The following is a 16,102-nucleotide window of genomic DNA, read 5'->3' on the forward strand; positions in this document are numbered from 1 at the left end:
GCGAGCAAGCAAAAATGTCCACTTTTTTATTGAAATATCAAATTTCGTGATTTTGACATAATCAGAAAATGATATCATACTTCAATTTCTATGTTTGTGTTATTTTCCTTTCCACTTTTTTTTTCTTGGCCATGATTTTTTTTTTTTTTCGGGGGGGGGGGGGGGGTCACCCCGAGCTCCCACCCATCAGTATGCCACTGAACAAAGGCACCATAACCTTTGTAGCACAAAATGAAAGGAATTGAAAAAATAAAACACGCTCTCCCATACTTCGCGGTTTAAAAAAAATTGTTCTTGCCTAAAGAAAGAATATTCAAAGCTAAAAGAGAACATATTAAAAAGGAACAACAGAATTATTCAACCAAATAAGAAGATTTGGCAATGCAGTTTGACGGCATAGTTCGAAAATTATGACAAAGATAATGAAAAGGTTAAGAGGAAGTCTGCTGATTAGCAAGAAATCTGACCATCATATTTATCATTTTATGCCATCTTGGCGCAAGTCTCTTTTATAACCCCAGACAAAAACATTCCGTGTTCGCTCAAGCATGAGCGAAACTAAATTATTTTAATGGCATTTGAAGGATAAGACTTCAGAGCGCCTATTGACACCAAAATATAGAGATCACAATTTGAAACAAAAATTGTATAGACTTCAAATCTGTCCCGTTTTTTTTTATACGCACTGTAGAGGTAGAAATCCAAATAGAATCCAAACAGAATCGAGCAATTGCCATGTATTTTTTCATGTATTGGTATTCAATTAAATAATTCTACTTCTGGTCAAATAATTCAGTTCATTTAATTAAATAGTAATTTTCCTTCATTAATGTCTATCAATACCATCAGAGTAGTCTTTAGAGTAAGCCCTTTTTGTCCTTTTAATTACCAATTTAATGTTCAGAAATAAGTTTTGCACATCATCATCGCTGTGCACGAATCACTCATTTTGAATATAGCCAATATTATCCTTGTTCAATATGTCATCCAGAATAAATATACACCGAGAAAGCGAGCCTAACAAAAATTTATATCATATTTCTAAAAAGAAGTTCAAATATTAGTTACCTTGCGTGTATGTCATCCAAACTTCTTGTCAGTAATCCATAATTCAATTATATCGTTTGTTTGTGACGCTGACTTTTGATGTTATTGAAATTTGATTTAAACTTTGGCGTTCGCCGTTATTTCGAAAGAACTTTCACTTGATTTGAAAGTGTTGTAGAGTCCAAGACGAGTTGACAGCGTTCTTCGGCAGATAATAGCCAAACAGAAAAATAACTTGGAATGATGTTTTCAAGATGATGGAATGAAGGATCAAAACTGCAAGCTTTTGTTTTTAATATCTCAAATTATTAGGCCTCCATTGAAGTGAAAAATTTCTGGACACCATGGTAAAGCCTCGTATAAAATTTCCGAGATCTACAGGCAGTGGCGTACCTGGGATTTTTCACAGGGGGGGCAAAACCGTCCGCCCAAATATTTGACAAGCAAAAAAAAAAAAGGTCTTCAATCACAAATGAAGGATTTCGTACCAGAAAAATAATTTGACAAGCAAAACAAAAAAAAACAAAAAAAAGGGTCTTCAAGCTTGTCAGGGGGGCAATAAAAGTCTTCAAGCTCGTCAGGGGGGGCAGGGATACGTCCTTTGCATGGGTTGTGGCTCGTCAGGGGGGGCAGACTGCCCCCTCTGCCCCCCCCCTTGGGTACGCTTGTGTCTACAGGCTTGCCTTTTGATATGAAATCACTTCTCTCTTTTTTATCGTTTAAAGTGGGGTTTTAGAACTGTGGCCCAGTGGATTAGTCTTCTGACTTTGAAACAGAGGGTCGTGGGTTCGAATCCCAGCCATGACGTAATTTCCTTCTGCAAGAAATTTATCCACATTGTGCTGCACTCGACCAGGTGAGGTAAATGGGGATCTGGCAGGAATTTATTCCTTGAAATGCCACCGCGCTGTAAAAGGCTGCAGGGCTAAAGCCAGGGTAATAATATCTAAGCCCATAGGGACGCATTGGGCAGTGATATGCGCTATAAAGCATGTTGGTATTATTAGGTGGTCTGTCATGAAAATGACAGATCACCTATTATATTCGTCAGAATTTTCTTTATTTTTATTGCCAAATCTTTGTCCCACTTTATCTCAAAATCGAGAACGTCAATTTCCTTGATTTTCATGTCATGTATGGACATTATTATGGACATGGGAAACAAAACTTTTCAAGGTTATCAAATCATGATGACGTCATCTAGGCGCCATTTTGTAAAATTAAATGATTGATCATATCATCGCAACTAATCATAAAAAATCATCCATATTTGCATCATATCAAGTTCAGGTGACAGGTCATCAGGACATATCATCAGAGGTCATGCAAAGGTCACGACGCGCACGTACGCGCGCGTCAAAATTTTAAATTTCCCCAAATCGACCGTGGTCAAGTTTGGGTACGTTTCTGGTCATTTTGAGCATGTCAAGAATTTGCGCGCGCACAGGTATGCGTGCGCGTTCTTGCACCTACCATCGGTATGCATCTTCGAGTCATCATTTGTTTCATGTCTTTCCATTGTCCATTATCTTCTGATTAATTTGATACCTCATTCAGCCTCTTACGACCAATAATACGGGAATGCGGGTCCATTCAAATTTGCATTACTCGCGCGTGCAAACTTGCAAAATAAGTCATAAATGGGCAAAAATATGCCCATATAAAATTCACTGTAGCTCTTCAGGGAGTCCGTTGACCCCAAATTTTTTCTCACTCTTGGATATAGTCAATATCTCATTTGGAGATTTCGTAATTATGTCAAGATTAAGTTATTAGTGAAAATTACATATTTTCGCAACATACATCAACGTATTTGACCGTATCTTCGTTATTACTGGTCAGTTTTCTCCCCAATTTTGATACGATGTAGTCAAGACAATTCTCTGCAAATAACGTGGGACTAATTTTCATTTTTGACCACAGCATCAATGTGTTATGACTTGTTTAAGTTTTTTCAATTTTTTTCTGGACCTATTTTTTAAGAAATTTTTAAAGGACATTTTTTATTAATCAATTGTACGGTCTTGCTGAAAATTTCAAGCCCCCTTGCATTGCGGTTTTTTTATGTAGGACATTTTTTGTAATTTTGCCGGAACTTTATAAGGGGTAATTTTAACATTGTAAAACATCATTTACGCATTTTTTTAAGGAAACGCTGCAATATTGAGACGCTATTGGGTTGAAAAATGTCATTCTGGACTTTTTGCGGAAATTCCTGGATTTTTTCTATTTGGTCATTTTTACTAAATAACGTATAACAAGTTTTCAGGTACCTTCTGTCAAATGAAAAATTGTGCAATTTAGTTAATTACACATTTTCCCGAACTTTTGCAGGAATATTGCGAGTATTTGAATATTTTACCTGACGTTTTTCAGCAAAAACCATCAAGAAAGAATTTTCAGGTAAATTTCGAAGTCTTACACAATTAATATATGGATATTGAAAATTCTTGACAAAAAATATTATGTGAAATGTTTAGAAATTTGCAGAGATTTTGCAAACATTTACCCCAAAAAATATACTTAATTCTTTTATCAAATACATCACTGATGAGTACTAGAGTGAATGCTGTTAAATTGTTACATTGTGAAACTTCTCATAAAAATTATAAAAATTAGCAGAAATTTTGAATGAAAATATTAAAGATATTTTATTTTTCAGAAAGTATCACTTATGAATTTTCAAGTATTCTGTAAATTTTATTCCCAATGATGTTGTAAAAATTCTTGCTTGAAATCATAAAAAAAAATTGCTGACAGTACAAAGAATTGAAAAAAAAAAGATTTTGCATAAAAACATTAAAGTACTGTCGATTAAAATTAGCTGCTGTGAAAATTAAGGCGCCTTTCAATACGTTATTTTGAAAAACTAATTTTGGGTAAAATCGTCTGAAAATTATTAGGAGTTTTTAAGGCGTTTTACGTGCTCCAAACTTCATTTCGTATTTACCGTTTTGCATTATCACCACCATCATTATAATCATCCGCGATTGTCATCACCACATTAATAATCACATTTAGCAATGGTCAAAATGTATTCCTATGATGTCTATGATGAAGATTTTCAATCATATCTAAATGATTCATTCCATACAACATTAGCCGACACTGAATGAAAAATCATGACAGACCACCTAATTCGTCCGCATGACGAATTAAAATCTAGTTATCATTAATTTTGTTCTTCTGTCGATCTCAAAGTTAATACAGCATGATGAATCCTGCGATGAGTCATGGTATTGGAATGTCATCTACAAGCGGCTCCAGCAGCTCCACCGCTCAACAAGAGTACCTCCTTGTAGGGAGCATCATGGACACTGCCTGTGAAGCCTTGCTGCTCCGTCTCAAGGCTCTTTGTGACAACGTGGAGACGCCAGAGACGTTCAGGGATCATGAGATGGTGTTTGTACTACGTGAGTTACCTTTCATTTTTTGATTGGGCAATTGTTCAAAAACATTTCAGAAGGATGGAGGGGATATATGATGGATGGATGAATGGATAATTGGATTGATAGATGAATGAATGGATGGATGGATGGATGGATGGATGGATGGATGGAAGGATGGATGGATGGATGGATGGATGGATGGATGGATGGATGGATGGATGGATGGATGGATGGATGGATGGATGGATGGATGGATGGAAGGATGGATGGATGGATGGATGGATGGATGGATGGATGGATGGATGGATGGATGGATGGATGGATGGATGGATGGATGGATGGATGGATGGATGGAGGGATGGAGGGATGGATGGATGGATGGAAGGATGGTTGGATGGAAGGATAACTGGATGGACGGATGAATGAATGAATGAATGAATGGATGAATAAATGAATGATTCAATGGATGAATAAATGAATGATTCAATCAATCAATGAGTGGATGATCGATGGATGGAGCAATTACAAGAAGAACCCCAATGTTATGTATAAATACTGAAAGACCAGTTCGTAGTTACCCCATGGACAATTTCAATCAAATGACCTTTTGTTATGATAGGCAGATTTGAAAGCAAGATATATTATTATGTAAGCATGCCTTACATAGCAGGATGAAGAATTTGAATAGACCAGGTGACTAGAATAGCACACCAATGAACACTTTATGAAGATATTTGTTGCATTTCTACTTTGAATGCATTAGTATGTTGTTATAAAAATGTAGGCCTACTGTACTTGGCCGACTGTGAAATACCAGTCACTAGTGGGTGCATTGGGTTCTTTTTTTTATCTAATGAAAAACACAATTCAAAAGAATAATCAAGACATGAAAGTTGGTGCTTGTCTCATTAAATATTAAACTGCCATGTCACTTTAGTACCAATGACCTTCTACTGACCATGGGCAGAATCTTCTGATCATTCGCAAAATGGACTACGAACTGGCTTATTGTTAAAAAAACAGAAGGATTAATGGATGGGTAAATGGATGTCTGGATGAGATTAATTCAATTGAAACATAATGATTTCTTAAAATACAGGAATAAAGTACTTGACAAAGCCAATAATTGATGTTTGCGGGTCGGATTTCAAGTATTTATGTTTGTTCATTTGAATGACATACCTTGTCACTTTTCCCAATTAAATATACCGAATAGAATTGTGGTGTATTACATAGTGATTTTCATTGGCTATAAGCTACTGAAGTCATTGTTTGTGATTGGCTTAGAGAAAATTTGTTGAATAGGCCTGTTTGATAATGTTTTCAAGTTTTATGCATTCATATTGTTGCGGACATCCTCAAATTTTGCCCAAGGCTTGTCAGACATAGCAAGAACTCCTGCAAACTGAACTTATTACCATCAGGTCAAAGGAATATCCTGTCTAAATTCCCAGGAAAGAAACATGCATTATAAATTTGAATCATTTTTGACAAACTTTTTTGTGCATTTTGATTATGATGATGATGGTGATAATGACGATGATGATGATGATGACGATGATGATGATGGTGATGATGATGATGATGATGGTGAGGATGATGATGATGATAATGATGATGGTGATGATGGTGATGATGATGATGATGGTAATGATGATGATGATGGTAATGATGATGATGATGATGATGATGGTGATGATGGTGATGATGATGGTGATGATGGTGATGATGATGATAATGATGATGATGGTGATGATGGTAATGATGATGATGATGATGGTAATGATGATGGTAATGATGATGATGATGATGATGATGATGATGATGATGATGGTGATGATGATGGTGATGATGATGATGATGATGATGATGATGATGGTAATGATGATGATGATGATGATGATGATGATGGTGATGATGATGATGATGGTGATGATGATGATGATGGTGATGATGATGATGGTGATGATGATTATTATATTTTTTGTTGTTTTTCAGGTGGTCAAAATCAACAGACTGCTGTGTTGAGGGCCAGGAGGTCAATAAACCCACCTAGCTCATCATGGTGAGTCTTCAGGGGTGTGTTGTTTACCAAAATCAATTTTAAAATGAATTTTTAGATTGAGGAAATATACCTACAACATGTATGAGGAACTGAACCATGCTTAAAAGTATTGGATGAAAACAATTGAATTGAAATGCATAGTCGTAATAAGAATTACGATTTTCTGTAAACCGGGGGATGGGAGGGTTTCATCAACTAAAAGCAGTCGTAAAATCAATTTTAAGATTGGCGAAACACTTTGCACAGATATTTGGGGATAGGATTGTCCACTAAAATCAATTTTAAAATAAATTATAAGATTGAAGAAATATAGATGAGGAACCGAAACATTTTTTAAATTACTGGATGAAAACAATTGAACTGCAGTGCATAGACTTGGTAGTTATTAATGATTATCAATTCCAAACTTTACACCAATATTTTGGGATAGGTTATTGTAGGAGTTTATTTTGAACACAATGTATTGAATGATTCTATTTCCTTTGATGTTACCTTTCCTTTGATCTCACCACTTCTACATTGACTCCTTTATTCATCTCATGCCTTACATTCTTATCTCATGCTTCATATTCCCTCTTCAGTGCTATCCTTTCATCTCCTGCTTTGCATTCCTCATACAATACCTTTGCAATGTTCTTTTCTTCATGTTCATTCCATGGTTCAGTTGATTTACTCTGAATGGTTTAGCCTTTAGTAAAGTAATGTCTAGTCATAGAAGCTCATTTATATTAATTTGAAAGCCTTTTATATTCATGTACTTCTTTTTGTATACAAATGATCTTATCTAAATATTTATTGTCAAACAAATTATTCATGCAAATAAACCCTGAGGTTGAGGTTGGTACACCACCTCCAGGCAGATCACCACAGGCAATCAAGGAGTTAAGTTGTGTCTTGTATAACTCTGTAGGGATATACCACCAGCTATTAATAACCCACAGCCAAAGAATGACCTCATACAGTTTTGGTCAGTTCACTTCCTTTAAATGCTACTGATTTTTTTTTAATACTAATAATATGCAACATTTATATAGCACTTAATACAATTTTTAAAGTGCTGCATACTATTATCCCGGCTTGAGCACGGCTACCCTGATCGGGTGCTCGAGCATTCGAGGAATTTCTTCCTATTGGGTACCTATTTATGACACCTGGGTGGAGAGTGGCAAATGTAGATAAATGCTTTACCAAAGGACATGAATGAGTGCTGCAGTGGGATTTGAACCCCTGACCTTGTGGTTCAAAGACCAGAGGCGTATCCACTGAGCCACAACACCTCTACACCTCTGTTTATCTGAGATAAGAGGGGGAAAGTCCTTTGAAAAAATATTCTTGATGAAATTCACTTTCCTTCCTTTGCAGGCAATTAAGATACATCGGTCAGAATGATGTTAGTGATAAGAGCAGGATGGTCACTGTTCGTAGTTATCAAGATTGCGCTACCTCTAAAAACTTGCCCGGCTTTCTCGACGAGATTGGTTTCAAGTAAGAATATTTCCATGAAACTTCAGAAATTCATCTTGGGGTTGTATTCAATGTTAATCTTGTTATTTGCATGTTATACATGATGTAATTAGCCACTTGGCTTGTTCCATTTATGAGAACCCAATAATAAAAGAGAATCATTTCTTTTTAATGTTTTCATCTAAATTTTTTTTAGCTGAATGAATTGTTCTCAGAGATGATGACTTATTTGAAAAAGAAATATTATAGATATCATTCCAAAGAATGAAGATTTGATTTTCTGCATTGCTTAAAAGATAATTTTTATGCTCCATTGGAATGATTTTTGCATATCTCATACATTTTGAAGAAAGTCAGAAAATCAGTTCGGTGGGGCAAAATGTCCCAATAGAACATTTCTGCCGAGATATTATACTGCCAAAGGGTGACTGTAAGTCGTGAAAAAAAACTATCGAGTAAAAGATTTGATTTTCTGCATTGCTTAAAAGATAATTTTTATGCTCCATTGGAATGATTTTTGCATATGTCATACATTTTGAAGAAAGTCAGAAAATCAGTTCGGTGGGGCAAAATGTCCCAATAGAACATTTCTGCCGAGATATTATACTGCCAAAGGGTGACTGTAAGTCGTGAAAAAAAACTATCGAGTAAAAGATTTGATTTTCTGCATTGCTTAAAAGATTATTTTTATGCTCCATTGGAATGATTTTTGCATATCTCATACATTTTGAAGAAAGTCAGAAAATCAGTTCGGTGGGGCAAAATGTCCCAATAGAACATTTCTGCCGAGATATTATACTGCCAAAGGGTGACTGTAAGTCGTGAAAAAAAACTATCGAGTAAAAGATTTGATTTTCTGCATTGCTTAAAAGATAATTTTTATGCTCCATTGGAATGATTTTTGCATATCCCATACATTTTGAAGAAAGTCAGAAAATCAGTTCGGTGGGGCAAAATGTCCCAATAGAACATTTCTGCCGAGATATTATACTGCCAAAGGGTGACTGTAAGTCGTGAAAAAAAACTATCGAGTAAAAGATTTGATTTTCTGCATTGCTTAAAAGATAATTTTTATGCTCCATTGGAATGATTTTTGCATATGTCATACATTTTGAAGAAAGTCAGAAAATCAGTTCGGTGGGGCAAAATGTCCCAATAGAACATTTCTGCCGAGATATTATACTGCCAAAGGGTGACTGTAAGTCGTGAAAAAAAACTCCAGTAAAAAGCGGCGTCCGTTAAGTTTGTGGAGTGATCCAGATATAGATTGCTATTTTCATTTCATTGTCGCTCCTATTTTTTTCTATCTCAGATTGGATTATGAGTTTGTGGCAGAAGGTCATATGTTCAGGAAGGGCCGACTCAAGATAACGGTATCAAAGTTATTCAAGGTAAGTAATAATTAAAGCCGAGTCATAATCAGTGATGTTGTTATCTCAGGTTTTAAGGCGCGTACCATTCAGATATGAATATTTGCGCCTCTAATACTAGTAGTTATTCTTATTTTGAGGTTATGAAATCATCTGATGCATGATTTGGTCAGCGCTGCTTTAAAGGCAGTTTGTAGGAGATCGTGAAAGGCGGTGTTAGTGTGTTAAGACGGCTAAATTCAGACTTTTTAAACATATTTTCAGCCATAGAAAACACATTTAAAAAAAAACAAAATGGTTCATTCTAGATGAATATCAGACCTTTTTAAGCGATTCTTAGTGGCATCCCTGTGTAATGGCTTTTTTTTAAATGGTGACTGCCTGTGATTTTCAATGGAGACCGCTGGACCAGTGAAATAAAGGAAATAATGCACAGGAAATTAACTTTACCTTGGTGTACATGATCAGATGAACTGTCACACCGTTCCATGGAAGCCTTGCAGGTGCGTTGCTGGTGATTGCCTGCAACTCACCCGCATCAAAGTTTTGAGCATGTTCTAAACTTTTCTGTGTGAAAATCAGACTTGAGTGCGCTTCTGCAGGCAACTGCGTGTGAGATACGTGCAAGATACTATCAATGCAGGTGACCTGCGAGTAGCAAATATATTTACTCGCAAGTCACAAACAAGGCTTGCACGGAACGATGTGACAGGGACTTGATGAACCAAATTTTCATTTGTTGACATACATGTACATGTATTGGAAATAACACCATCTTGGTATTAGACTTAAATGACAGTTATACCCTTTTTACACAGGATTTTCTTAACCCCGGACTATCGCTAACCCCGTACTATCCTTAACCCCGTACATTTTTTTTTCCTTTTCACACATGCCAAATTGTTATTGCTAACCCCGGATATGGAATGCTTGCTTTTCACACACAAAACTCGCTAACCCCAGACTAGTGGTAGCTCATGAATATTCACGAGCGCACATATCCAAAACCGCGCGCGCTTTAAAAACATTCGTAGTATAAGTACTTCACTCGAAATTTCTCATCGCCGTGTTCGCTGTTCATGAATATTCATTATGCTTACCTCTGATTGGACAACAGGGCCGGCTCTGTTGCGGGGCATGAATGGCTGGGATAACCCTGCTTTTTTGCAGGGCCAAATAATCCCATACTAAAGGTGGGGTTAGCCCACTTTGCAAAAATGCTGTGTAAAAAGAAAGTGGGCTAAGCTTAACCCCGTACTATAGGTGGGGCTAAATGGCAATTTAGCCCCACCTATAGTACGGGGTTAAGGAAATTTTAGCGTGTGTAAAAAGGGTATTAGACTAAGTGATATATGGACCAAACAGACCAAATTGAGAGTAGGCCTAGTGGATACAAACCTGTAATAAAAGGAAGGGAATGAGAAATGATCTCGATATAGAATAAAATGATACTACTAATAATAATAATGATACAGAGCTTTGCTTATATAACGCATATGCAACAATGATATTGTCATGTGCCTTAGAAAGAAAAGAAAAAAAATGAAGAAGAAAAAGAGAAGTCTGCAGAGGAGCAAACATAATTATAATCAGTAATAGGTTATCTTAATTTGTAATTCTTAATTCAATTCATTTCAGAAAAATGAATGTCTTCAAAAGGGTCTTAAATGATTCTCCTGCCTGCTTAGCAATGTCAGGGGTCCGTTTCATAAAACTTGACATAATAATATATTGAAATAACAGTTTAAAGCTACTGAAATCATTAGATTTGCTGATAGTAAACTTATTATAGAAATTTGTCTTCGTGAAACAGGATCCAGGTATGTTTTTCCAAAGCTCAGCAGAGGGCGTTTTGAATAAATTTGAACTAATCTGGTTTTGTTTTTTCACTCAGATTTCTCAGCCTGGATTAGCAGAGAGCTCCCTTGAACACATGACCTCCTCTCGTCTTGTAGAACTCAGTGTGGTGGCGCCTTCAGGGTCCGAAAACGTGCCAGAGGACATGCGACTGTTTGCCGAACAGCTCAAACCGTATCCTTTTGAGAGTATTTAATTAATATGTTATCAGGAACTTGCTGCATGAGCATATTGGAACGTTAAAATAATAAGAAATAATGTCCTCTTTTACCCAGGGTTGTTGCAGAGCAGCTCAAACCGTATCCTTTTCCAGGGAGCGTTTCATCAACATTTTAACTTTACTTGATTTTGATTGGCTGGGGAGCACTGTTACTATGGTAGCTGTTGGATAATTTGGGACTTGTCGGATAAAACGTCAGACATGTCCTTTCATGAGATGCCCCCAGAATATTTCATTATTACTATTTAAAGGAGAATGAAAACTTTGGAACAAGTAGGCTTGTGTCGAAACAGAAAATTCAAAGAATATGAACAAAGAAATTTTGAGAAAAATAGGACAAATAATGAGAAAGTAATGAGCATTTGAATATTGCAATCACTAATGCTATGGAGATCCTCACATTGGCAATGCGACAAGGATGTGTGATGTCACATGTGAACAACTTTCCCTTTGATGGACTATAAACTACCCCCAAAATGTCTCTTTTTGCTTTTTCTTATGGTTATACAAACTCTTTATCCATAATGTATTCTTTAAAAATCTGTATTACATGCCCTCCTATAGAAAGAATACATGATCTACTGAAAGATGTGATAAAAGAGGCAGTTTAAGGGAAATATATACAAAGTAATGGGGAGAGTTGTTCACAAGAGGTGTTGTGGCTAGGTGGATAAGTTCTGGACTTTGAACTACAAGGTCCGGGGTTCGAATCCCTCCACAGCACTAGCGTCCTTTGGCAAGGCGTTTCTCTGCCACTCTCCACCCAGGTGTAGTAAACGGGTAACTGGTACAAAGAAATTACTTGAATGCTCGAGTGTGACTCCAATCAGGGTAGCCATGCTAAAGCCAGGGTAATAGTATACAGCACTTAGAAACATTTGTATTAAGTGCTCTATAAATATTGCATAATATTATTTTTATTATTATTAATTTGCATGAGCGTATTGGAACATAAAAATAATAATGTCTTCTTTTACCCAGGGTTGTTTGCGGAGCAGCTCAAACCACATTTTTTTCAGAATATTTTTAGAATGTTTTGAGAGGCTTGTTGCATGAGCTTGCATTAGAACATGAAAATAATATGTAATGCCAAATTTTACCCAGGGTGGCCACTTCCCAGTGGGCCCTACCTAACATTGTTGTTATTAGTGGTCTAGCAGGATACTCTGATTGGGTGCTCAAGGTTTCAAGGAATTTTTTTTTATTGATATTCAATTCAATTCTACTTTTGCTTGGTATTTTCCTTAGCATTTATTCTTTCCAGTTTGGTTATTGTAGATAAACTACATATATGACCTCAAATCCGACTTTACTAAAGAAGATGGGGATACAGTGTCCATTATTCCCCTGGATTGAGAGCGGTAACTGCATTGATAAACATCATGTTTGACATCAACTCGGACTCCACGTTGAAAGATGGGGATGCATTGTTTGATAAATTTCTAAAACAGTGCCCATCGATTCTCTCGGGTTGAGAGCGGCAACCAGAGTGAAAAACTACATCAACTTGCACTTTAAGTTTGATGATGTGTATGGATTGTTCTACACAATGCCCATTTTATTCTCCTGTATTGAGAGCGGCAACTCCATGTATAATTTCTAAAACAGTGCCTATCAATTCTCTCGGGTTGAGAGCGGCAACCAGAGTGAAAAACTACATCAACTTGCACTTTAAGTTTGATGATGTGTATGGATTGTTCTACACAATGCCCATTTTATTCTCCTGTATTGAGAGCGGCAACTCCATGTATAATTTCTAAAACAGTGCCTATCAATTCTCTCGGGTTGAGAGCGGCAACCAGAGTGAAAAACTACATCAACTTGCACTTTAAGTTTGATGATGTGTATGGATTGTTCTACACAATGCCCATTTTATTCTCCTGTATTGAGAGCGGCAACTCCATGTATAATTTCTAAAACAGTGCCTATCAATTCTCTCGGGTTGAGAGCGGCAACCAGAGTGAAAAACTACATCAACTTGCACTTTAAGTTTGATGATGTGGATGGATTGTTCTACACAATGCCCATTTTATTCTCCTGTATTGAGAGCGGCAACTCCATGTATTACTTCAGCTCAGACTTCATTTACAATAATGAGATGCATTGTTTATCATCCAATATATCTCCTATTTATTCTCCTGGATTGAGAGCGGCAACTGCAGTGGTAAACTCCATGTATTACTTCAGCTCAGACTTCATTTACAATAATGAGATGCATTGTTTATCATCCAATATATCTCCTATTTATTCTCCTGGATTGAGAGCGGCAACTGCAGTGGTAAACTCCATGTATTACTTCAGCTCAGACTTCATTTACAATAATGAGATGCATTGTTTATCATCCAATATATCTCCTATTTATTCTCCTGGATTGAGAGCGGCAACTGCAGTGGTAAACTCCATGTATTACTTCAGCTCAGACTTCATTTACAATAATGAGATGCATTGTTTATCATCCAATATATCTCCTATTTATTCTCCTGGATTGAGAGCGGCAACTGCAGTGGTAAACTCCATGTATTACTTCAGCTCAGACTTCATTTACAATAATGAGATGCATTGTTTATCATCCAATATATCTCCTATTTATTCTCCTGGATTGAGAGCGGCAACTGCAGTGGTAAACTCCAGGTATTACTTCAGCTCAGACTTCATTTACAATAATGAGATGCATTGTTTATCATCCAATATATCTCCTATTTATTCTCCTGGATTGAGAGCGGCAACCGCTGTGAAGTGCATTTGGGTGATATATATATACATGTATATATATACATGTAGGCCTATATATATATATAAACTCCTCAAAAAAGTTTGGAAATCTGACCTTGATCGATAATTTCTCCTCGGATTTAGTGAAAATCAATGTGTAATTAATATCAATGAATAGAGCATTTAATTTTCTTTAAAATGATACCTTACATGATATGATTATGGTTCACATGGAGGTGCAGTGCCTTGAAATGTGGGGCAAGGTCAAAATTCAAAAGCTGCAAAATGACACAATATTGAAAGTCACTGTTCTTTTTTCCGTGGTGATGAGTGAGTTTCTCAGCGGTTTCTTTTGACTTTGATCGATAATTCCTTATCGGTTTTAGTAAATATCAATGTGTAATTAATATCAATGAATATATCATTTAATTTTCTTTATGATACCATACATGATATGATTATGGTTCACATGGAGGTGCAGTGCCTTGAAATGTGGGGCAAGGTCAAATTTCAAAAGTTGCAAAATGACACAATATTGAAAGTCACTGTTCTTTTTTCAGTGGTGATGAGTGAGTTTCTCAGCGGTTTCTTTTGTTTTCATGCACCTTAACATCAACATTAACATGGAATCAAACACACCTCTGCACAAGCAAACACATAACAAACAAACAAACATGCATGGGTATTTCAAACCACGACTCAAACCATGTTATCTCACAGAACCATCACTACAGAAGCAGAGGCATGATTTGAATGGATTTTCATCGCTATTGACACAGACAAAAGAATCATGTTCTGTATTGACCCTTCAAGACTATTTCTGCTCGTTTTGCAGCTTTTCAATTTAGACCTCATCCAACACTTTTGAATCTTGCTCTTTTCATGATGGCATGATCGTAACAAGCATGGTATCATTTTAAAGAGAATTAAATGATCTTTTGAATGATGTAAAATATGCATTGTGTAAAATTGGAAGTTGGGAGAAATTAATGGCCAAACACAGATTTCCAAACTTTTTTTGAGGGGTTTTTATATATATATATGTGTGCATTTTGGGACTTTCTCGTCTAGTGGAAAGATAGCGATGGGAGTCTCCAATTTGATGTAAGTGCATGAGAATTTGAACTCTTCAGTCAGTGAAGTGGAAAGACATTTAATCAAGACTTCGAACAAACTATGCTTGCTACACCCAAGTGAAGGCATTCAATTGAGACTGATATGCCTTTGTAGATATTATTCTTCAGTTTGAACAGTTATGGAGGAGAAAGCGTAACATCATAGATACTTTGTATGTTGACTCTGGACATGGCCCTGGGAAGCGGGGGTGCTGGAGCGCCTCCCCCCCCCCCCAAGATTTACCTGGGGGTGCTGCATGGGTTATGCACCATAGGCAACACCTTGAAAATCAGGTTTTACAATCATCTCCATTTTGTAGTGTAACCATTTTTTTTTCTGCTTGTCAAATTTTCCTGACTTAACTCACCTTCATTATGGAGTGCAAACATTTTTCTTCCAAACCAGCACTCCCTATTGGAATATTGTTCCCACCGCCGTGCCTCTAGAATCATCAAAGGGGCAGTTAAATCCACCTGTTTTTTTTTCAAACCTGGGTTGAGATAGTGCACACTGGTAGAAATGCCCTTGTGACTATGAGTATCGTCCTATTATGAAGTTTTATGGAGAAGAAATGTTGCGGGAAGTCAATGTTTGGAACGTTGTCTCCGGACGCACAATGGTAATTGTACACTTTTTCTACTCCTGGATTGGGAGAGTCAACTTTTGCTAAAAAGACAAACACTCTATGGAATGTGTATATTTTGCCTAGTCTATAGTACATTGTGAAAAAATAAAATGCAAAAAATTACACTGAAATATTCCACAAATGCATTATTTATTTTATTTTTCTTTGGTGTTTTTCACAATAAAATCATTGTAATACTGTGTCCCCGAAATACATCAAAACAAAAGTGCCATATTT

General features: G+C 36.4%; 1 protein-coding gene across 1 annotated transcript; it reads left to right on the plus strand.

Moving 5' to 3' along the window:
* Positions 1-4,219: 4,219 nt before the first annotated feature.
* LOC129268086 (mediator of RNA polymerase II transcription subunit 18-like) lies at positions 4,220-15,996 on the plus strand. The gene is made up of 6 exons (XM_064104986.1): positions 4,220-4,460; positions 6,435-6,501; positions 7,864-7,986; positions 9,278-9,356; positions 11,230-11,366; positions 12,677-15,996. Exons 1-6 carry the CDS (start codon positions 4,259-4,261, stop codon positions 12,705-12,707), a joined length of 639 nt encoding a protein of 212 aa, XP_063961056.1. The 5' UTR covers positions 4,220-4,258; the 3' UTR covers positions 12,708-15,996.
* Positions 15,997-16,102: the final 106 nt, after the last annotated feature.

This window comes from Lytechinus pictus, chromosome 9 (genome assembly GCF_037042905.1).
Source record: "Lytechinus pictus isolate F3 Inbred chromosome 9, Lp3.0, whole genome shotgun sequence".
Taxonomy (NCBI): Eukaryota; Metazoa; Echinodermata; class Echinoidea; order Temnopleuroida; family Toxopneustidae; genus Lytechinus; species Lytechinus pictus.

Excerpts from the sequence above, each read along its gene's own strand:
- LOC129268086 (XM_064104986.1), top strand. The coding sequence starts at position 4,259 with ATGATGAATCCTGCGATGAGTCATGGTATTGGAATGTCATCTACAAGC. Across the intron at positions 6,502-7,863 it reads AACCCACCTAGCTCATCATG|GCAATTAAGATACATCGGTC; the intron begins GTGAGTCTTCAG and ends CTTCCTTTGCAG. Across the intron at positions 11,367-12,676 it reads TTTGCCGAACAGCTCAAACC|TTTGGTTATTGTAGATAAAC; the intron begins GTATCCTTTTGA and ends TATTCTTTCCAG.